Consider the following 23078-nt stretch of genomic DNA (forward strand, 5'->3'; position numbering starts at 1 on the left):
CATTCAATCTTATTTACCTTTTTTATTGACTATTTGTGATAATCCTAAAAAATAGTACTTCTTATGATAAAGCAAACTCAATGATGAATAATTTGAAGCAACAACAACAAGATTTGGAGCAACAACAAATATTACATCATCGTTCCGAATTTGATAACGAAACATCAAGGCCAAGTTCTCGACGTCATAATGATACATTAAAGGAAGTAAATATCTTATCAGTAAAACATAATAAATTAAATTAAACTATCACTAAAACTAGCATTGCATGCAAACAGTGATTTATTTTTATTTATTTTGTTATTTATTATCAAATATTTAGTTTTCTGAAATCAATTTTTTAGCTATAATATGAATAAAAATGATACGCATTAAGCAATTAATTGATTGTCTTGAGATTATATTTTTTTTTAAAATTATTGAAAAACAAAAAAAGCTAGAGAGAGGAAAATTCTGAATAACTCATATATTTTATTTTATTAAGCATTTCAAAATCAAACAATTTGTTTATGAAAATGTGAGCAACGTTTTGATTTATAATAATAAATTGAACGCATAAGAATTTGAAAATCTTTTCGGAATTTCCTCTAATTTCTTTTCTTCTTTTTGAAATTAAACAACAATTTATTTTTCTTTTCTTCATTTCAAAAATCTTTTTTTGCTTTTACAGTTAGAAGGAAAACGAGAAACATTTGGAGAATGGATAGATGAAGTAGATATAACGAAAAATAATGCGCAAAATCATGCTCAAATAATGGCGGAAGTTGCAATTCATCAGGCTCATTTATCAAAATTACAACAACAACAACAATATTATATGCAAGATGATGATTACAATAAGCAATACTACAATGACAATGTTCAACAACAACAACAACAAAAACACCGACAACAACAAATTGATAAAACGTATTTTATGCATGATGGTGTGTTTTTAAAATAATTTTATCGTAATTATTGGTAAAAATTCTATTTATCATTACTGCTATCATATCAATTATAACATTTGACAATAATTTCATTTAGAAATAAATTAATAATAATCCATTTATTTCTATGATTTTTCTATAAATTTCGTTTTTTTTTTTCTTTCTGAATTCTTCTAATTTGAGACATTATTTTCTGATCATAATTATTTGTAATTTTTATTTTAAATTATGAAATTTATATTATAAAATTATCATAATGTAATCGTTTCTTTAATTAATTAATTAGGTCAACAAAATGAGCAGCAACGTGAACGTCCAGCTGTGCAATATATTCAGCAACCATGGGAATTAATGATACGCAAACAAGTAGGAAATGAAAATTTTTTAAATTTCATTTATTTCAATTTTATTTAAATTTAGTGCTTAATTGAAATATCTTTTTTCTTGGCAAATTTTCTTTTGTTTAACAAATTTTTATCAATAATTTAAACTTTTTTGAGTAAATCATTTCATATATTTCAATAAACCGAACTTTCTTTTACTTCTTTGTAACTATTTATTTACTTTTAGAAATTTAATCTTGTTTCAAAAAAAAAAAACGAACTTTTATTTATAGATATTTCATCCTAATGAACAACTTGGAGAAGAGCAAGAAATTGATTTAATTTTTACTCAAATTATTACCGACTGTCGTAAACCTAAAAGTTATCGAATTCATAACAATGAACGTGATGCTATAAGTCAAATCTTACGTATGTTTCGCAAAAAAATTTTTTTTTCATGGATAAAAATTATAAATAAAATATTTGATAAGTTTTTGATTTGATTTTTTTCATTGCAAAATTATATAATTGATATCTGTGCTAAATTTTATTCATAGATAAATCATTTGAATAATAAATCTAATACTAAAAGATTTATTAAATTTAATAATTTGAAAAAAAAAAAAATTTAGTAACAAATAAAAAACATCGAACAATTTTTGAGAAAAAAAGATCTTTTTTTAAATAAGTTCAAATTATTAAAAAAATAAATAAAAGAAAAAGAGTAATTAGTTTGATTTATTTGGAAAAAAAAATGAAAGAAATGAAACAAAAAAAAAAATCAATTTTATAATTTTGAAATAAAAAAAAAAAATTACCATTGCTTTATTGAAGTATGAATTAAATTGACTAAATTAAATTACTTTTAGGTAACTATCGAATTCCACCTGCTATGCTCGACAATCCTCAATTGCTTCTGATCGATGTTAAAGTAGCTGTCATCCAATGTGCACGACGTTGGCCATTATATTTTAGTGTTCAATTTCCAGTTATGGATCAATTCATTAACAGAGTTACTAATGAAATAGTAAATGCACGTCGAATATTAGCTATTCATGAATCAGGGCTTACGTATGTTTTATTTTTTTTTTTTTTTAATCTTTATTAAATGTTTATTTCCCTTTTCTCTCTTTTAATGTATAATTCTTTGTCACTTTTTTTTTTCTTTTAATCGAAGAAAATATTAAATTTTAATATGACTTAAATAATTTATTTAATATTTAATTTATTACTTTTTCATGCAATTAATATCAATTTTAAACATTCAAACATTCTTTTTTCTATTTAACATTGATCTATTTACTAGTTCTTCCTATTTCTTTTTTTATTGTTTGAGTAAAAAAAAAAAAAAAGAAAAGAAAAAAGAAAATTAGCAATCAAAAAGAAGAATAAAACTTTCCTAACTTTTCATACAAAATAAAAATAAGTGAAATCTTTTCTAACGCAAATAATGAATTTATTAGGTAAATGAAAGAAATTTACAAAATATTTTATGGAAAACGATGTAAATTTTTTAAGTAATTATTGTTTAGATTATAGCAATAAATATAACTAAGCAACGTATAATTTCAAAGTAACTAGGCTACAAACAAAATTTTGCTTAAAATTTTAACCTTATTTAAACAACAAAATGATTATTTCCAAAAAAAGAGAAAAATAAAAAAATGAACGATAAAAGCTAAATGTTAAAATTTAAAAAAATTATAATTAAAGTTTTGAGAAAAGACGAAAGATCATATGTTAAATAGTTTGTATGTCATTAGCATTAATATGTAAATCATATATTATTGATAAGGAAGTTATTAGAATTTTAGTCCATTGAAATTAAACAATGAAAAGCTGAAATTGCCTGAAATTTTTGCATTAAACTGTTTCGGTTAATTCTTATTTAGGAATATAATTCCTATTTAGTTTTATAATCTTTCTATTATGTCATTTGGAATAGAAATTTCAACTTCATTAATTAAAGCTATAAATAATAATAAAATACACAATGCAATGTTCACATCCATATTTAAATCCATTAAATAAAATAGAAAAAAATTTCATTCCTTTTAAACAAATATTTGGTAAATTTAGTCAGAAAGAAAAATGACTGAAGATGTGGTCTAATATTGGAATAAATTTTATTTCCTAGTAGTTAATCGTTTATATAATTTCTTTAAAATTATTTATAAAAAATGTTTCGCTGCTTTAAAAAATGATATGAAAGAAATTGGGAGTGATATTTCCAACTCTTTTTCATAAATTCTTTTAATTAAAAAATTATTATTGAAGCATTGATAATCTATCTATTTGGAAATGTAAAAATTTCCACTTCTTTCAATTAATGAATTTTAAAAGTTTCTTGATATATATAAGTATATAAGTAATTTTAAAGAAATTATATTAGTCAATAAATTAATAAGCAAATTATTTCATCGTTCATCATAATTATTTGCAGAACTGAATTCAAATTTACATTAAAATTTTTTTTAGATTGCTAAATCAAGATGAGAGCAATAATAATATGGAATTAAATATTTTAGACCATTTCAAGTAAGTGAATAAAATTATGGAAATATTATTGTTTAATTGCTATTACTGTTATACTATTATTGTTGTTGCTATTATTTTTATTGTTAATTAGTATTATTACTGCTGTTTAAACTTATTGAAATAATAATTGATTTATAAGAAATATAACTGATTTTTTTTTTAAAAAAATGTTTTATTTAATGACAGTTATGGTGATATTATTGACATGCAAGTGGACTGTACAAGTGGACAATTGCGCTTACAAATACGCCAAGACTCACAATTAATACTACGATCTGTTCATGCTGAAGAAATTCATACATTAATTGACAAAATGATGTCAGTTGATGGTGGAAAAGTAAGTCATTTTATCATTTTATTTATAATCTTTTATAATATCTAATCTATTTTCAATGATACATAAAGTTTTATATTTCGAATTGTAATAATTTCACTTTATTCTTTTTATTTTCATTATTTAGTAAAGAAATAAATCTCATAAATTATTCAAATTTCACTGATTTTTTGTGGATAAATTTATTATTACTTATAATTATAATAAGCAATACATTTTGTTTTTTATTGATTTTTTTAAAGTAATTTTAAATGAAAATTATTAATATAAGAATAAGAATTAAATGTAAACTATATTATTTAATTTTTTTTAGATTGTAATCATATAAGCTATTTTTGAAAAACATATTCAACTTATATTTTAGTAGATTATTGACGGCTATATGAAGCTAATTAATAAGCTATAAAGAATTTTGAAATTTAATCTTTTCTTATTTTTGCAAATAAATTTAATTATTATTTTTGTTATTTAATAAAAATTTTGTTTATCAAATCATTAAATTAAAAAGAAAATTGCATAATTTTAGGTACGAATATATATGCGTGCAGTAGCAGATTATATTACAAATGAACCAAATTTACTAAGTTTTTCCAAAGGTGATATTATACAAGTAAGTAAGCAATACATTATTTGTTTGTTTATTCATAATTCAGAATTATGATAAGTATAATTTAAATTATCATTGATATTACAATAATTATTATTGGCGATGATAATCATGATAATTTATTAAATGTAAACGATAATATAATCATGATTATTGTTAGTGTAATTATTATTATAAATTCTTAATCAGATTATATTTTACCCATTAATTTTATTAATTTGATTTTTTTTTTTTTTTAAGATTATAAATCGTAATGATGGAACATTACCAATGGAACAAAATAGTGAGCAATGGTTATATGGTAGAATTGGTAATCATTTTGGTAATTTACCAGCAAATTATGTTGAACCATTGGATTCTTTTGGGCAGGTAATTAATTATATTAAATTATTAAATCTTTTTTCTACCTTTCTTTATTAAAATTTTAGGAGTTATGTAACATTAAGAATTCAAATTTTAACATTCATAATGTGAAATTATACCTGAAATTATTAACATTTTGAAAAAATAACGCGATAATAATCAACATTTTTTTTCTTTTTCAATATTTTTATAAAAACACAAATTGCTATGGTATGTGAAAAATTTATAAGATATATTAAAAAATATTTCTTTCCTAGCAATAAGTTAGTCGTAGTATTGTAAAAAGAAATGATAAAAATTTTAATCATGAATTACAAATTATTATTATCGTTATTACTACAATCATTATTACCGGTGACATCGTTAGTTTTTATCTTTCATTAAGTTTAATTATAATAATTTTTAATATTAAAATGTGAATATCTTTTTATATCTTTCCTGATTATAATATATATTTATTATATCTTTATCATAGAGTACATTTTCATAATTAATTATATTAATAAGTATTTATACTCCCACTAATTACTTTATTATTACTTATAATTATGTGATTTTATTTGTTTATTCGTTCATTTCGCATTCAATTTTTTCTTTTTCTAAATGAATCTATTGTATTGAGAAAGGAATATTGCTTTTTTAATTTTTTTTTTTTTTGAAATTAATTAAATTATTACAATTTTCAGATGATTGATTCACAACTAACGATGAATTCATCCACTGCTGGTGGGATTCATTTCGATGATTTGGTTAGTATCATTAGTTTTTTTTTTTTGTTTGCGATAATTAAAAAAGCACATAAATCAAATTCTTCAATCATATTTGTGAAATAATGATTTTATAATCAAAAGATTTGATAAGAGCTTAGGAAAAGCAGTAATTAAATAAATAAACTATTAAAATATTTTGGTTGATAAATAATTTTTACATATATTCAAGAATTAAAACAGAAAGATATTCGATAAAAATGAATATTTTAATATAAACTGGCTTCTTATAAAAATGTTCATTAAAAGAATTGTTGCATTCCAAAAATTAATTTTTCATTATAAATTTAAAAATTAATTTATTATTAAAAACACCATTAACTGAGATCAAAATGATAGTTCTTGGGAAAGGAAACTTATCATGGAGTTAAATTAATGCTAATAATTCATACATTTAATGAACTTCCCCATCTTATTTGATCGTGTACTTAAATATTTTTGAAAGTATTTCATAGTTTACTTAAATCTTTCAAAAATATTTGGTATATTTGATATTTTATCATTTTAATGATATCTCTCTCTTTCCCTTTCTCTTATCTAAACTTTTTCAATCTATGCTATCATTAACATTTAAAAAATGCTGTCCGTTCAAGTAGTCAAAAAAAAGAAATATATATATATATATATATAAAAAATTTTCTTCCACTTTAAATCTCATATATTTTAATGCTTGTTGCATTTATCTATTTCATATTTATTTACTAATCGTTTTATTTATTATTTACTGAAAATCCACTAATCATTTTAGTTATTTATTATTTACTGAAGGAAAAAAAAAGAAAAACGATCTTTACAAATTTATATTTTTATGTCTTACTATGACCAGAATCAGTATTTTATTTTTTTCAATACTTCAAGAATCCCTCTTTATCGATAAGTCAGGAATCTTCTCCACTGATATGGTCAAGAATCTTTCTCTATCGATATGTTGGGTGTTCTTCTTCATCGATAATTCTTCTTTATCAATATATCAGTCCTTATTAATCCTCTCCTATCGACAGGTGAGGAGGACTCATTATCTATCGATACTCAGAAATCTACTTGTCATTTATTGCCACTGTTTATTATTTTATTATTATTATTGATCAATAATCATGATAATTTCATTACCTAATTTACATCACTTTTTTTTCTTTCTATTTTTTCATTTTTTCTTTTCTTTCTAAATTATACTAAAACAAAATAGCGAAGCATTAAATAATTACATTAAATATTTTACAACAAATTACAATCGCCATTAAACCATTACAGTCTTTATGACAATAATTACCATATCTTTTTGAACTGAATGATTCATATATCATTAGCTTAGTGTCTTTCTTTTATTGAGCCAAATTAAATAGAATTGAGAGAAAAAGGTACTAAGAACCTGTTTTTCGCATTCTATTTCATTACACATTAACATTTACTTACCAATTTCTTTCTTCTTCTTCTTTTCCTTTCCTTCATCAGATACAAATACCGCCCGAACGCTTCTTACCTTAATGTATATAAATAATTGTTTGTATACATATGTTCCATCTATATGTGTAAGTATATATAAATATATATATATGTGTGTATGTGTCTGTCTGTTTGCCTATATATGCATGTGTATGTGAACAATTAACCGGTTTGTTCCGGTTTAGATAGATGACAAGGAGCGGTGAATTGCTTCAGAGGAAAAGAATGATTTTTCCTTCAAATTCATTACAATTGTCGAAGTATTGCGCGACCATTTTTCTCTCTCTCTCTTTTTACTGACTACATTCGCTTAATTCATTCTTTGTTTCCGATATGTTATATATAATTAATTATTATTAATTAATAATTTATTAAATCTTTCCTATTAAATATTATTTGATAAAAGTTTTCCAAAATTTGGTATTATTTGGAAAAGCTGTTATTCTTATTGTTATTCAAAATAAAAATAAAAAATAATGAACTATCATTGATTATTTTCAATTATTTAGGACAATTTTTATTGGACAAATGAATTAATTTTAGCACTGTCATTAATTCATATTTTTTGATGTTGCAACAATCAATACGATTAAATACTAATTTACTCTAAAATTCTGAAATATTCATATTTGCATTGATTTCTTTTTCTATATTAAAATATTCTCTGCTTTTTACTTCTTCAATTTTACTTTTTTTGGCTCTCGTTTAAACTGATTCGGAAGAAAGCGGTAAAATCATCAGTCGCTATATTCAACGTGCTAATTTTCTAATTAACTTATTATCAATTAAAAAATTTACCACTGAATGATAAATTTGAAATTTTAAGATACCTATCAGGTATCCTGATTACTATAACTATATCGGTCGACTACCTGTTATGGATTCCCATTACAGTTATCGACAACGGCATTTTCGTCCGCACCCACGTACACCACAGGAATCCAATCCACTTTATAGGTCCTCTGAATTGGACTATTCTATTTCTGGTATTGGAGCAGGAGGCGGAGGTGGAGGTGGAGGCGGGAATTATTTCAGCACCTCAGGACCCTGTAATTTTGAAGCTGAAAAACAACCACGACGATCGCAGTCATTGGACAATCGAAAAGACTGGTTGTTCAGCGATGATTATGGATTTCCAGCAGTAGGAACAGACGAGAGATATAATGGTGCCACGAAGAGGTACCAGTCTCATCAGCAAAAACGAAACTATAATTATCAGCCTTATTTTAGTGCTAGTACCGGTCCTACTACCGGATATCGCGCTACCTACGATGGACGACGTGGTAACGATAATTACTTTGACAATGTCGTAACCCTACAATCCAATCCTACTGAATCTGACTGGGATGCTCTCGACCGTTCAATTCGAAATTATCGTGAAGATCCTGGTGGTGAGCAACCAAATGTAACCATGCGACGTTCCAAGGCTCAAAGTTTATCTCCAGTTCGTCCCAGTGGTGTTTTTGGTGGTATTGGTGGTGCTTCAAGTGGCACCAAACCGAGACGGCGCAATTTACCATCATACTTTTATCGACACTCTGGTACTGGTGGTTGCTTTGTAGGACCACAAAGTGGTATTTCTGTTAATAGAAATGAATCAATTCGACATACCCGAAACGATTTTTTCAGTGGTTCAGCATTACAGGATGAAATGGAATTTGGTACTGACCGTGGTATGACAAATTACTACCGAGGTAGTAATTCTAATCATCAACAATCTGAACATTATAGACCGGGAGCTGGATCTCTAAATGTTGCAAATACAATGCGAGGTCAAACAATGATTCGTGGTACTACTACAGGTACCACACGTGATGGTTTTGGAGCGCAAAAATATTACAAGCTTCATTGTTGCTGTTTAAGTTTTCGTTGGCCACCTTGGGCTTTTGAAGAAGTGGAACCACCGCAACCAATATATCGTCGTACTTGATTGAAAATACATATATTACTACCAGTAGAAATAAATTACATTACTATTACTACTAGTAATATTACTTTTATTAGACTTTTTACCTTTTTTTTTTTCATCCTTCAATCTTAATGCTACCAATATCTATTTATTTGTTCTTTACAACCTATGCAACTCTCATTTTGCTATTATAAATAATACTGAAAGTAAAATTATATCGAAAATATTTCAAATATTGATTAATTTTTTTTTTCTCTTAATCTTACAATGATTTATAAAATCTAAATTTTATCATTCATAGTCCTATTCCATTTATTTAGTTACAATATCACATACTGTACCATTGGTTTCTTTTTTCTTTTCGTTTACTTATCAATTAATTCTGATGCCATTTTTTTTCTTATCATCATGGTACCACGGTGCTAAAGATTAATTTTACTTTTCCCTATGATAAGGATAATCTATAATTGTAGATATCAAAATGATGATATAATTTATTTTCTCTCTTTCATTTTTTTTCTTTAAAATTTCTGTTCATAAGAAATTATTATATTTGTTTGATTGAAAACAAATTTCAATATTTTATTTTAGTTAAATTGTAACTTTTTTTTCGTGTTAAACTCTTCCTAAAGCATATCAAATTTGTATTATTGCTCAATTTTCACAGATTTTAATCATATTTTCAATTGATTTATAACAAATTTCAAATTATCATTATCATTATCATTTGATAATTAAATTAAAAAAAGGAAAAGAAAAGAGAAATAATATAAGAATGATAAGATACATTTAAATTTATTCAGGTTTCTTCTTCTGTTCTATTCTTTATCATTATCATTATCATCGTTATATCTCTATTTCCATTATCATCGTTATATCTCTATTTCAGTAGCTGAATAATGATTATTTTATAACTTTTTTTCTCTTCATCTTAATTAATAACTCTTCAATCTTTTTATTTGATAAAACCACTTGCTTCATTGCTTTTTATGAGAATGATTAACTGTAATAGAAAAAAGAAAAAGAAAAAGAAAGAATAGAAAGAAAAAAATCATTAGAAATAAGCATATTATAATTAATTATCAACTTATTAACCTCAAAGTTTTTTTTTCTTTTTTTTTTAAAGTATTATTTGATAAAATGATGAATAAGTAATGATAAAATTATAATCATTATGAATATGAATTATTTTTGTTATGACTGTGGTTTATTTTGTTATTTTGTAATATTTATCGATTTAAAATTTTTTTCCTTGAGAAAAGAGAAAGATATTTTTGCATTGAAACATTTAAAAAAAGAAAAAAAAAATTGATATGTAGGGAATTATATGAAATTTGTCAGTTAGCTTATAAAAATTACAAATTTATTATAAAAAGTAGAAAAAACAAACAAACAAACAATCTATCACATATTAAAATTTAAATAATATGTTTAATCATTTTAAAATATGAATGAAATTTTCAATCTAATTATAGCTTTTAATGGACATAAACTTCATTTATAATTAATTAACAATAATAGAAAGAAGTGAAAAAAAAAAAAGAAAACATTCAAATATTTGTGGTTAGAAACAAAAAGTTCAGGGTATTAACTGTGGTTTTTCTTCTTTTTTTCATTTGTTAACATTTCAAATTGCTGATCTAATTTGACATTTTTTCGCAATTGCACAACGAAAAGTAGCGGCTGGTACTACCATTTTTTTTTTCACTATAATCAATCTTTTCTTTTTTCATTTTGAATTTAAGAAAAAAAAAAAAAAGGAAAAAGGAAAAATTGTGTCGCGCTTAGTCTAACAAAATATTTTACAAAATGTACAATTTTCAACATTCTTACATCACTCTGTGTTGCTGATAGAAATCATACATCAAATAGAGTTAATTATTTGACATTTTTCAATGAAACAATAATATACCTATCCATTTCCTGAAATTAAATTATTTGTTTAATTTTATTTTTCATAATTTTAAAGCCTTTTGTCATCATTTTTCATATCAACTGATAACGTTATGGAACTTTTTTTTTCTTCCTTGATTAAACTAAAACTTCGTCAGTTAAACATTCCAGTGATATCCCATTGATATTATTATTAACGGGTTATCACCTTTGTAACAATGCCATAAGATACCAAAGTTGAGATATAAAATTTCAATCATTAAATTAGCAAATATTTCATTTGAGATAAAATACATCTTCATTCAAATTTATGTTATTAATTTAAAAATTTCTATCAGCAATAAAGAAATTTTCTCTTGTTTAAAAAAAAAAAAGAAAAAAATTTTTCCGAAACAAAAATAATACTGAAAAAACTATAATTCATGTAATTTTAAATAAATAATAAAAATTAAATAATAAGTAAAAATATAAAAAAATAGAGAGGAGAAGGGAAGAAGAGAAAAGTGAAATTAATAACGAAAAGAAATGATTTAAATTTCTTTAAATTAATGAAACATATATTTCTTTCATCCTTTATCTTTTTTCTTTCTTTTTTCATTTTTTTGTTTTGATTAAATTTTGGGGAATTTTTTTTTTTTTCTTTTTACTACGTTTTAGGAACTATTTATTGACAAGAAGTGCTTTCATTATTTTGCATTGTATCAATAAATTATTGTTGTTTTGGATAATAAAAAAATTTTAATAACTAATTGGTAAATTTGGAATAGAAATGAATTCAAAGAGAGTATAATGTGCACAATAATAATGCAATTTTCATAAGGTCAAAGGGGCATTTGGCATATAATATACATATATGTATCAAAGGGATCCGAAATGAATTATATTCAATTACTTGAATAATTTAATGGAATGTATAGGAATGGGATAGGAGAGAAAAAAAAAAGGAAACGATTGGTAAGTGTATAAACAAGGTAATGAAAAAATAATTTAATTTGATATATAATATGTTTCATTTAATTTATATACAAACATACATTTGATATTGATTAAATGAATTATTATTGTAAGCTTTATGGAATAGATTTTAATAATGTTGCTTAAATAATTTAATTTAATCTTTTTCTCATAAATTGGACATTAATATTAAAATCATTATAAAAAAAATATCTCATAAAAGTAAAATGAAAAAGAAAAGGAGCAAAAAAAGATGAAATATGGGTGAAATTGTGTATTAATAATATGCATTAATTTTAGATAATAATGCATATGCATAGAATTCTTTTAAATATTAATTTGTTTCAAAACTATAATAATCAATTATATTTGTAAACAAGTAAATAATTAAAAATGTATATTGTAACAGCAACAGGAAGACGGAAGAACAAAATAATGGCGATTAAATTCATTTGAAATTAATATGACTTAAAGGAAAGAGTCAAAATGAAAGTTACACAATTAATACTGCTTGTTGATTTTTTAAAACTTTATTATGATATAAAAGTATAAAAAGTATGAATATGTCAACAGTTTGAGCAAATGTGAATAATTCGAAAATTATTTCAAGATTTATTTCTTATTTACAAACTGTGATCATAAATGTTGGAGTATTATAAATTGTCAATTTTCACCGTGAAATTAACAAAAAAAATAATTTAGTAATTTATTTTTTTAATCACATATTTAAGGTATCTATCATAGTTTCTTTACTCAACTACCACTTGTTAGTAAGATAATTAGAATCGCTAATAAGATAATTCAAAAAAAAAAAAAAAAAAAAAAAATTGGATTAAATTAAAAATTTTTGAAATTTTACACTTTCGGAACCTTAATTTAAAAATTTAATTTATAGGATAACGTTGGAAATTTCTTCTTTGATCCATCAGATCCCGATAACAAGTATACAATGATGCAATTTGCAATACTCTATTTTCGACGACCTAAAGGCGTTTCATCTGGTATTATCAGTAACATAAATTTCAATTCAAATAGTGCGCAACGAAAAAGTAAGTGTTAATCGATTATAAGTGTGTCAATAGTACAGAAAAAAAGAAAAGAAAAACATTAAAAATAATAAATTAAGGCCTTTCTACAAATAATTATTAATATAGATGAAATATTCGTGGCTTAATAATTTATTTATAATATTGTTTAAAATTCTAAAAATTGAAGGAAAGAAATGGACATGGAAAGAAATCGCTGAAAAAGTAAAACATACAAATAAACCAATTAGTCATTCACTTCTTCGATTAGATAACAACGAAGCGGATAAATTAGCTCAAGATGCTTTTATGTGTTAGTAAAATTTTTTGAACTATTAAATTTTTTTTTTCATTTTGCTGTTTGATAAATAAAGCAATTTTTGACGCAAAGCATTCTTCATTAATTATATGAATCAATGGAAGTAATTAGATTAAAGTATTGAATTTAGTGACAATTAAAATTTTGTCGAAAAAAGTCAAGATGTTATATGATAAGTAGAAATTAAAATTAAAATAATTCAATAATTTTAATTGGTTCTAATTGATTAAAAAAGTAGGGAAAGAAAATAAAATATAATTATTTTAATCGTACATACACTCTTTTTTTACAAATTCATAAGGTGAAAAATTCCTCATCGAGGTGATAAAATTCAGGATATTGTGTAAATTACAGTATCACTCTAGATTACTGTGTATGCAGATATATGCAGGAAACATTCATTTAGTAAAAGTATAAAGTTGTTGTAAAGCTTTCTCTCTTTTATGCATTCATCAAATGATGGATTATGCCTAAGTGACAACTAAAAGTAATCACAGTACTATGCTAGATTACAGTATACAGTACTATGCTAGATTACAGTATATGTGTTGGAATACATTTACTTAGTAAAAAGTAAGATAAGTTGGTTTTAACAGTATATATTTCCATCATTTTTACGCATTCATTAAATGATGGATTATATCGCAGAATTACAATATCAAGTGTCACGTATCACGTATCACGCTAGATTACAGTATATGCAGGCATACATTTGTTTAATAAAAAGTAATATAAAAATGTTGTAACAGAATACACTTTCATCTTTTTATGCATTCATTCAATGGTGGATTATGCTTAGATTGGTAAACTATGATAAATTGCAGTATTGCGGTAAATTATTGTACATATTTTAGAAAATATTTATTTAATAAAAAGTCGCAGAAATAAATACTAAGTTTTTTTTTTTTTGTTTTATTTTCTTTACATTTAGGTATTATGCGTTATATGGGTGATGAAAATTTGAAACGTGGTCAAACTCTCACTGATTGCATTTATGAACTTTTAATGATATGTCATCAATATCAGCCACTTCGGGATGAAGTGTATTGTCAAATCATTCGTCAAACAACAAATAATAAAAGTTCCAGGTGAGAATGTTATCAATAAAATAAGGTAAATGAAGCATTACTTCAACAAATATTGATGAAAAAAAAGTGATAGTTCTGATATTATTTATTTAATTCTCGTATTTATTGTGATTGTTTATCTTGCTTTATCTGTTTATTTATTTATTGTATTAATTAATTGGTTTATTTATTTTGTGCTTTATTTGTCTGCCTATTCATTTCTTTGTATTTATTTATTTATTTAATTAACCTTTGTTTATTATTTATTAGTTGCTAATTTTTTAATTTTTTATTTATTATTTATAATATATATGTAATTAATTTCATTCTTTTCTTTTTTCCTTTTCACATTGTTTTACTGTTTCAATAATGGATTTAATAAAATTATCATGCAGGGCAAGCACTTCAATTCGTGGTTGGCGTCTATTTTCTATATTAACCGCATATTTTGATTGTTCGCCGGTGTTAAGGCCATATTTATTCAAATATCTAGCTGATATGGCAAGTGATCCACGAAGAGCTTATCATGGTGTGTATATTTTTAAAAAACTATTTATTTATTTATTGTTTATTATTTATTCATTGCTGCTACTATCACTATTACTATTATTTCTTTTATTTTTCAATAAATTCTTTTTTTAATTAATCAATATTTTTGCTATATATATATATATATATATATATATATATATATATTTAGGTACTGCACTTATTTGTTTACAAAATTTGGTAAAAACATTCAAATATGGTGGTCGTCAATTTTTACTTAGTGGAAGTGAAATTGAAGCAATAACGGTAAATAAATATGGTTTAATCTTTTTTTTTTTAATAGCCCTTTTTATAAATATATTCGTAATTGACACATGAATATTCATTAATTTATTTTTGGTTAATATGAACAAAAAATTTGACGATTACTTAGAATATAATTTGATTACAGATGGGTAAAACTTTAAAACGACAATTATATCATTTACCTGGTGGACATCGAAAGGTAATTAATACTCGTTCTGTAACAGTTGTAGAGGAGATTATCCAACAACTTTGTCAAGAACTTAATATACGAAGTGCGGCAGAACAACAAGAATTTTGTTTATGCTATATTTTGGAATCAGGTTAATTTTAACATTTTTCATTAATAAATATAACATTTGTAATTGCTAAATTTCACATTCATAATTACTAAATATAAACTGAAACATATTTGTATAATAAAATTGTAACCAATATTAAAGAATTACATTCATTAATTTAATCAAATACGTGATACTATATTATTTTTAAAACAGATTTTGAAAAAAAAAAAAAAAAAAAAAAACGAAAGGAAATGATAATTTTAATTGATAAATTAATATAAATGAATTTTTTGCAATCTTTTAAAATCAAATTTGCTAATATAATTATTCTAACAGAATTCAAATTAAATAATAAGCTTAAATTGTAGAAGATAAAATTAAAATGTTAGCTAACGATGAATATGTAATGGATGTATGTACTGAACTTGAGCATAATCAAAAACAATACTTCTTATTACTTAAACGAACAGTATGGATACATCCGTTACGATTGGATAATGCTCGATATATCGATGCAATGTTTTTCCAGGTTATTTACCTTTTTTTTTCCCCTCTTTCTCTTTCTCTGTATAAATTAATTGATAATTCTAATCATTAAGTGATATAAATTCAGGTAGATTAAATGAATCATAAAAAATAACGATTTTTCATCAACAATTTTATAATTCGACATTAAAGATTTATTGTTATAATCATAAATTTTACAATATCATTTTAATTATTGATAAATTATTTACTGTTACAAATCATTGTTTTGCTCTGGTTCATTTCGTGAGTTTATTAAATGACTACGGCTTATCAGTGAGTGATAAATAAAATTGTATAGGATTTGAAAATGTAATTTTATACATATATGCAAAATAATCAATGTATTAGTTTTAAAATGATTAAAATTTCTTCCTTAATCATATTTCTTCATTTCCTTTTCTTTTTTTTTTTTTTAAATGAGTATAATCGAATTACCAGAATATTCAATCTTTCATATGTCAGAAAATTAAAATTATCAGAATATTGAATTTTCATATATTAGTAAATCCCAATTTCTGAATTGAAGATAAGACGATTTCGAAGAAATAATACGAATTAATTGTTTAAAGAGACAAATTTATAATATTATCGTATGAACGACTTATTTTAGCAATCTATCAGCCTATTATTAATTTTTTCATTTCATATTTTATTTAACAGATTGTGCCAGATTATATTGAGGGTTTAATTATTGCACCAAAGAATGGTAAAATTAGCGCCGATATTTTGGTTAGTAATAATTTGTTAAAAAAGATTTTTTTTTTTGAAATTTCACATAATTATATTCTATTAGCACTTAATTTGTATGTATATTAAAAATTCAATAAGTTCTATTAATGAATATATCACAATAATAAATATATTTATTACAGGATGACATTGCACGTTTGGGCGCATATTTACACTTAGCGGATACGGAACGATCCGAACGTGTTACAGCGTAAGTAATTAACTTATTCTATTTCATTACCTTATTTGTTTGCATTCTATTTGTCGCATTATGTATTATTGTAACAACAATAATAAAATACAATTTCATTCATATTAAAAATATTATTACTCACTCTTTTGACCTATCCTTATTAATCCTCTTATCGAATTATTTCCGGGATTAACCGATTGTTCAATGATATATATATGAAATTAATTTTGTCATATTTATATTTCATACTTAAGTTGAATGTTCAAGGAATATATATATATATATATATATATATATGTTCATAACGGATAAAATATACTACTGTACTAACCAATTAAACAATTTAATTTCGCTTATTAATTATTAAAATTTAAAGCAGTAATATCTTTTCAATGTTTTCAAGTATTTCGATGACATGATAAATATGCCAAATTTTATCGCTCAAATTTTATCGATCTGACTACCTTTTTATATTTGATATCTAAGTTAAACTTCTAAGAGAGAGAAAAGTAAAAGTTTAAAAATGTAATAATATTTGATTAAATACTCACTCATTTCTTTTTTCCTTTTACATTTTTTTTCCTCTTTTTTTTTTTTTTTCAGAAAAAATGTTGCTGAATTAATTCCAAAAACAGTCTATCCAATTCGAACAATTGATCAATGGGTTGAACGAATCAATGCAAAATTGCAAACAATGAAACAACATAATATAAATCAAATTGATGCACGAGCAAATTTTTTGGGTTAATTTTTTTTTTTTCAATTTTTAATTTTTAAAAATTTCTTTTTTTCATTATTCATTTATTTTTTAACATTTGAAATTAATTTTAATTATTATTTTTGTCTAATTTTTTAAGTAATTGTTTCTATGTTTATTTTTATTTTTGTTTCTTTTGAGAAAAGGAAGAAATAAAAGAAAAAAAAAAAAAAAAAAAAACTTTTTTTTCATTACAGAAATACTTGAAAAATGGCCTTATTTTGGGACAACATTTTTTGTTGTGCATAATATTGTTGATGAAAATGAACAAACAGGCGAATGTTTACTTGCAATTAATAAATATGGCATTAATGTGATTAATATTAAAAATCGTGAAGAAATACTAAAAATTGCATTAACTGAGGTAATTTATTCAAATTAATCTTTTTTTTTTTTACAAATTTACGTCTTTTTTTTATTGTTTTCTTTTTTCCTCTTCTTTCTTTCATTTTGAAAATTTCATTATGATTGTTGTGTAATATTATTTTGTTTTTTTTTTATTTTGTTTTTAAATGTTTTTAAAAGCAAAAAGAAAATTTTTTTCCAGATTATATCAACAAATCGTTATTCAACAGAGCATGGAATAATTTTGGATATTAAAATCGGTAATCAATATAGGAATAAAAATATAACTATACATACTGAACAGGTAAATATATTAAATACAAATATATATATTAAATTATTGAAGTATTACAAATTTATATATGACATTTTAATAAGTTTATATTTATAATTAAGTAGGAATTAGGCATAAATATTGTTCAATTAGCCTATCTAAATTTCAAAATTTACGTTCCAAATTCACTGTCTTTTTCTCTTTGTTTTCATTCAATTTATTTGAGTAATTTTTAAAAATCTCCTACCAATTCAATATTATTTTTCTTTTGTATCAAAATCTTATAAATGAATTTGAAAGATGTATTACAAAAAATTTTTTTAAATTTTATTTCAGGGTATTGAAATTTCACGTCTTTTGGGACAATACATTTATGTGGACAGTGAAAATCGTGCATTTATCACAGGTATCGAGCAAACGAAATTGACTTGTGACTAATTATTTTTATTTTTCTCTCCTTATTACCTTTTGTGAATTATTTTAAGAGAATCTTTTTTTTTTTTTTTTTTTTTGTTAAATCATGTTAAATCATTTTTGTTAAATCATATTTTTTAAGCACATAACTGATATAATTAATTAATTTCATATGAAAATGCACAATGGTAACATATCTATTATTGACTGATATAAAAATATAAATTGATAAATGAATTTAAATTGTTTAAAATTCCTTGTTGCAAATTAATTTTATATCACTTATTGCTAGTAGTTTTTTTCTCTTATCTTTTTTATTTTTATTTTGTATAACTTTCTATAATATTACGTTTTTTTCTTTTTTTTTTGTATTAATTGACATTTTAAGCTCAGTGTTTTTTTTTTTTTTTTTTTTTTTTTTGGGAAAGCATTTTTTCATTTTTAATTTATTAATTTTACATATACATCTATGAAATGCTGCAAATTTATACATGTGTGTATAAATTTTATGAATAAGGAAATTTGACTCTTTTTTTTAATGAAGTTTAATTGTTTGAAATTATGTGATAGAATGAAGAAACTTTTTTTATTCCCTTTTCCACTCATATTTTTCCTTTTTCACATTTCTTTTAAAATATGAAAAAGTGAACAATATTGTTTGTCTAATTATTTTTACCCATATTTTAATATATATTTCTTTTTCTATCTTTATTTATAATTTTACTTGCATGCATAGCAAAAAATGTTTGCAATCTGTGATACAATTATATGTTACTGTTAGATTAAGTAATGAAAAAAATAAAAAAAGTAAAATCTAATAACGAAAATAAAACATTCAAATAAAAGTTCACAATAAAATGGAACAATTTTAAAAATGGGTAATTTGGTTGATGGCAAAAGAATAAAAGAAAAAAAAAAAAAAAACTTGTAGCATGAATTGTTGTGCACCATCAATTAATTAATTAATTAATCACTCTAATATTTTATAATTTTATTAAAATAAAAAAAGAAAGAAAAGAAAAATAAATGATATTCCATGCATTTACTGGTGCAATTTATATTGAATATGCCCAAAGTTAATGTATGATTTAATTAATCAGCTTAATATTTACATATTTTCTAATCTATCAACCAACTATTTATCAATATAATTCATTCGTCTGATTGATCACATTACTATCATTTTTATTAATAAATTAATAATTTATTCTTAATTCTGTTTTTGTTTCGAAATAATTTAATACTTAATAAAAGCAGTGGCGATAATCTCGCACAACAACATTTGCAGATTATTCCTGAATTACTGATCAAAACATTCTTATAACCTTTTTTTTTTAACTTCATTATTATTAATTTACTATTATTAAATAATTAATTACTATTATAATCACTTCACTTTATTATTATTATTATGTAAGTAATCTTTTAAAATAAAAAATAGAAATTACAAAGCTGAAACAAAGAACTGTTTATTTGCTTCCTTTTTTACTATAATTACTTCGTGAGTAGAATAGTCAACAAACAACAACAACAACAACAAACAACAAACAACAACAACAACAATGATAATAAATAGTAATGGTAATAATAATGATAGTAAATAGTAAACAGATAAGATAATTATAATTAGTATCAACAATGGTAACAACAGCAGTAGTATAATTAGAAATGCTCGATCAGAGATGGAAGAGAGACATTGACATATTCACATCCATCCATATTTATTATCTGCAATGCATATAATATATTTTAGAGAGAGAGAGAGAGAGGGAGAGAGAGAGAGAGAGAGAGGGAGAGGGAGGGAGGGAGGGAGGTAATGGTTGGTGATTTAATAAATCAACTTGTGGACATCTTCACTTTGGGACATTCATCCATCCCATCTCTTATTCATTTATCGTCTCCTTGAACACTCTTCCACTCCATATGGTTGTTAGCTTTCTTTCGATACAAATGTATATGAAAGGATGAAAAGAGAGAGAGAGAGAGAGAGAGGGACAGGAAAAGAAAAAGGAGGGAGAAATTGCGTTTGCAATGCAGTTGCAAACGTAGCACGCACACACACGCATACACACGCATATACACACACACACACACATATACATACATATGTGCACACACACACACACACACATACATACATACATATGTGCACACACACACACACACACACACGCATACATTGATGCACAATTTCTCATTCTGTTTCGATTTACTCAATTTGGTGGGGTTAATACAGCTCTCATTAATTACCGTCGTTATTGTTATAACTATTATTATTTTTATCTTTGTTTTTATTATTTTCATTATTACTATTATTATTATTAGCTATTGTTATTATTTTTATTAATTATTATTATTTTTATTAATTATTATTATTGTTATTTTATTATTATTATAAGTGTCACTACTATTGTTATTATTATTATTATTATTAATATTATTATGAACTGCTATTCTTTTGTTAATATTACTTTGTTATTCCTAATATTGTTATCATCGCTGTTACTGCACTGATAATATTATCATTGTTATCATTATCAGAATGTGCTATCACATCTCATTGTCCTTTTTTTATTAGTAAATAGAATTATCTCAAATATTTGGTTTTAAATTATTGCAATGGATATAATCAATTGAAATAATCCCTAAAATTAGCATAATTAGTTATAAATAAAGACGAACGCAGTTCTCTGTTTTGCTTTTTTCTTTCTGATTTTCACATAGTAAATGGAAAAATATTCTATACAGACAAAAAAAAAGTGTAATGATTTAATTTAATTTAACCTACTATAAATTTTAATTTACATATAATTTTTCTAACATTTTTTTGCAGCAACAAATAATATATATGACATTTAATTTTATTCAGTATTTATGTATTTTGTAATATAAGCATAAAAGGAAGAAAAAATTTTTCTTCTTTTTCTAAAAATTATTATTATATTGCTATTTTCTTCTCTTCTTTTCCCTCATTCCCTTTTTGTTCTTTTTTCTTTTGATTTTCTCTTCTTCCACTTTTTTTCTGTTCCATATATTGATAGCTTAAAGAAAATAGCAAACCGAAAAAAGAAGAAAGAAAAAAGAAATGATATGGCAATAAATTTTTCAAAATAAAGTGAAAGGGTGTAAGCTAAAAAGAGAGAAAGGTTTTTTTTTTTTTTTTTTTCTTTTTTAGCATTTTTAATTATACAATTCAAGAATTCGCGGGAATTATTATACTATTATTTCTGTACGAAAATTTCATTTCTTTATTAAATTCAATTAATTTTGATGAAAATAAGAAGAAAAAAACAGAAAGAATACTTATTAAAATGGATGCAACCACGAATTTATCATCTCTTCAGAATTTCAAGATGTTCTGAGACGATGAACGTTTCGCATTGATACACGCTGTTAAATCTGATCTCATTCATATTGGGAATTGTTCCTTTTTTTTTTTTTAAATATTCAATTTTCTTAATTTTTGGGTTTTTTTTTAGTTGTCACTTTCAACTGTAACGTTTCATTATTAAATGTCAACTATTACATAATAATTATGTCTCTTTTTTTCTTTGGTTTTGTTTTGTTTTGTTTTTTCTTTCTTGAGTTAACAATATTAACTCATAATTGTGGTAAAATTGCTAATGGTTTTTAGTAGTAATTATATTTATATAAATTGAAGACTTTTTATTATACGTACGTGCGTACTGAAATTCATATCCGTGCATAAGTGAGGTAGAAATAGTTTCTTACGATAAGGAAATAATTATAATGTAAATAAGAGAAGTACTGTTTGTTACATAATGTTGTAAATAGAAAAGTAAATATATATGTATGTTTTTTTTTTCTCCGGAAACTAAAATAATTTAAGTCCCAAGAAAAAAAAAAATTGCACGCGAATGCAAGGATTTTTTTTTTCGAAATCTAAATTATAAATGTCTAATAAATTGTACGTTAAAAGTTTTTAATATAAATAAAGAAAGGAAATATGCAAACAATCTAATGTAATTATTACACATAAATAAACTATTGCGTTTAGTAAGCGACATTTTCAGTTAAATGTGTAACTTTTCATCATCTATTGATTCACATCATTTAGTAATTAATATAGATTATTATTTCCAAAATAACTTAATTTTTTGTTTTTTTTTTTTCCTGTTTTTTTTTTTTTTTTTTTTTTTTTTTTACTCCAATTTTTTTTTTTTCAGTTTCAAATTGTGCTAAAATCTAACCCTTAAATACGGCACGCCTAATTTATTTTGCTAATGAAACGTATTCGTTCATAAATTATTTGAAAATTAAATTATATATT

The 23078-nt window shown here is 23.3% G+C and overlaps 2 protein-coding genes across 2 annotated transcripts in view; both read left to right on the plus strand.

Annotated features, from left to right (window-relative positions):
* The window catches only part of Bma-hum-4.2 (IQ calmodulin-binding motif family protein), a gene marked incomplete at both ends in the record, with an annotated part of 30551 nt that extends 21317 nt beyond the window's left edge, over positions 1-9234 (plus strand). The window contains 11 exons of the mRNA XM_043079248.1: positions 99-206; positions 671-926; positions 1216-1295; positions 1546-1681; positions 2122-2323; positions 3731-3790; positions 3977-4127; positions 4651-4734; positions 4972-5100; positions 5781-5843; positions 8131-9234. Coding sequence (XP_042935182.1) covers positions 99-206; positions 671-926; positions 1216-1295; positions 1546-1681; positions 2122-2323; positions 3731-3790; positions 3977-4127; positions 4651-4734; positions 4972-5100; positions 5781-5843; positions 8131-9234 — 2373 coding nt within the window. The remainder of the gene's footprint in view (positions 1-98; positions 207-670; positions 927-1215; positions 1296-1545; positions 1682-2121; positions 2324-3730; positions 3791-3976; positions 4128-4650; positions 4735-4971; positions 5101-5780; positions 5844-8130) is intronic.
* Positions 9235-13009: 3775 nt separating this feature from the next.
* On the plus strand, positions 13010-18811 carry Bma-hum-4.1 (Uncharacterized protein; the record flags this gene model as incomplete). Its single annotated transcript, XM_043079249.1, has 13 exons — positions 13010-13109; positions 13276-13398; positions 14336-14492; positions 14867-15000; positions 15172-15266; positions 15412-15586; positions 15916-16076; positions 16736-16804; positions 16948-17015; positions 17601-17740; positions 17952-18118; positions 18302-18403; positions 18710-18811. 13 exons carry the CDS (start codon positions 13010-13012, stop codon positions 18809-18811), a joined length of 1593 nt encoding a protein of 530 aa, XP_042935183.1.
* Between the last annotated feature and the right edge of the window lie 4267 nt (positions 18812-23078).

Source organism: Brugia malayi, assembly GCF_000002995.4.
Source record: "Brugia malayi strain FR3 genome assembly, contig: Bm_v4_Chr2_contig_001, whole genome shotgun sequence".
Taxonomy (NCBI): Eukaryota; Metazoa; Nematoda; class Chromadorea; order Rhabditida; family Onchocercidae; genus Brugia; species Brugia malayi.